This window comes from Sinocyclocheilus anshuiensis, unplaced genomic scaffold (genome assembly GCF_001515605.1).
Source record: "Sinocyclocheilus anshuiensis isolate Anshui unplaced genomic scaffold, SAMN03320099.WGS_v1.1 scaffold60, whole genome shotgun sequence".
Lineage (NCBI taxonomy): Eukaryota > Metazoa > Chordata > Actinopteri > Cypriniformes > Cyprinidae > Sinocyclocheilus > Sinocyclocheilus anshuiensis.
The window spans coordinates 776903-778586 of NW_015554068.1; the positions used below are offsets into that span (position 1 = coordinate 776903).

Consider the following 1684-nt stretch of genomic DNA (forward strand, 5'->3'; position numbering starts at 1 on the left):
AAACTATGCAGACACACAAAAAAAAAAAAAAAAATTATATATATATATATATATATATATGTAATAAAGATTTTGATTGCTACAGAAACAATATATGTGATCATTCAATTTTTTATATATATACACACACACACACATATATATATATACATAAAAAAACATATATTAAATCAATGAAATGATTTATCTGCGAAAATGTATATCTACAAATACTTAGATTAACATACCCCAAAAATAAAATGTACATATATTTACATTATATATAATAATTCATTTTATATTAACATAAGTTAAAACTATTTTGCTTTTTTATTAAAAAAAAAAAAGTAATTCCCAAAGGGTTTACCCACAAATAATAATAATAATAATAATAATAATAATAAAATCATGATTTAGATCTCTACAGATACTCAATTAATAAATAAATGAATAAATAAACATTTTTTATAGAGATTATACCTACAAATATTTAAGATGTAGGTATTTACAGTTACCAGCCGATCGATCAATCAATAAATATTTGTAAAAAAAAAAAAAAAAAAAAAATACATGAACTTTCAAAAAGCTGTATATCTACAAACATCTAAGACTGAGACGTGTTGAGATTCTCACCAGGAGAGATTATTTGCAGACGGGTACTGAGACGGCTGGCAGCCCATCCCGCTCATGGTTCCTATCCTGTCCATCTTGTGTCCGAAGCATCCGCTCCTGGCCGTCGTTCCTCCCTTCTTAGATCCAGCTTTGAGTCTGCGTGAGCCGGGCTGCTCGTTCAGGATCCGAGCCCAGGGGCCCTTGGCCCGAGTGTCCATGCGCAGGTCCCTCAGCAGACGAACCCTGTTCTCCATCCTCCTCTGACTCTCATCAGACGCCAGGAGCTCAGACAGCTCCTCGCCCAACAGCATCCGCAGGGACTGCGGGATACACCGATGCAGAAACACTCTCAATACTCAGACAAACAGCATTCAGAGTATTACGCACAAGTTCTTGTCTACATTCACACTCTAAAACTCTGAACTGTTCTCTAAAAGAGATATTTCCACCTGATCTGACGCTTGAAAGTGTTGTTTTTATCGATTTAAGATTTATTCAGTCACATCAAAGCAGATTTCTGCCTTGAATAAACTAGTTTCCACATTTTTACGACGCAAAATCGCGCATCCCATTTGAGTTCCTTGAGCAGGAGCTTTATACACAAAGATCAAATTCAGCGTAAAATGGTTCTTCAGCTTGTAAATTAAACTATTAATATGAATCAACCCTGTTAGGGAAGCCGATCTGTAAATGTTAAAGTGTAACGCGTAACTCAGGTCTTCAGTAACGGAGTGGTTCTAGACTAGTAGTTTATATTTATAATGCATTTGATTATTGCTATTTCTAGGAGATTTGATGGAATCCTCCTCATTTACCTTTAATAGAAGTAATCGCTTAGATGTTTCTCCTGAAATAAAAAACGACGCGGATGCACCACCAGTCTCAGATGATTTCATCTCGAATGATTTTGATGACATGTTTAAGTTCATGTTGAGATCTTGCGAACATCTTTGCGGTGTCCCCTGAAACCCTTCTCCGAAAAGAGAACAAAAAAGTTTCCGTTTGCTCAGAAATGAATCTCTAAAGATACGCGCAGCGCGTCTTAAAAGCGCGTTTTCTATTTTTCACGCCTGCGAACGAGAACCTGATGATA

The 1684-nt window shown here is 35.5% G+C and overlaps 1 protein-coding gene across 1 annotated transcript in view; it reads right to left on the reverse strand.

The window, feature by feature from the left end:
- Positions 1-1684, reverse strand: part of LOC107668654 (C-type natriuretic peptide 4-like) — a 4179-nt gene that overhangs the window by 1424 nt on the left and 1071 nt on the right. The window contains exon 2 of the mRNA XM_016460599.1: positions 613-911. Coding sequence (XP_016316085.1) covers positions 613-911 — 299 coding nt within the window. The remainder of the gene's footprint in view (positions 1-612; positions 912-1684) is intronic.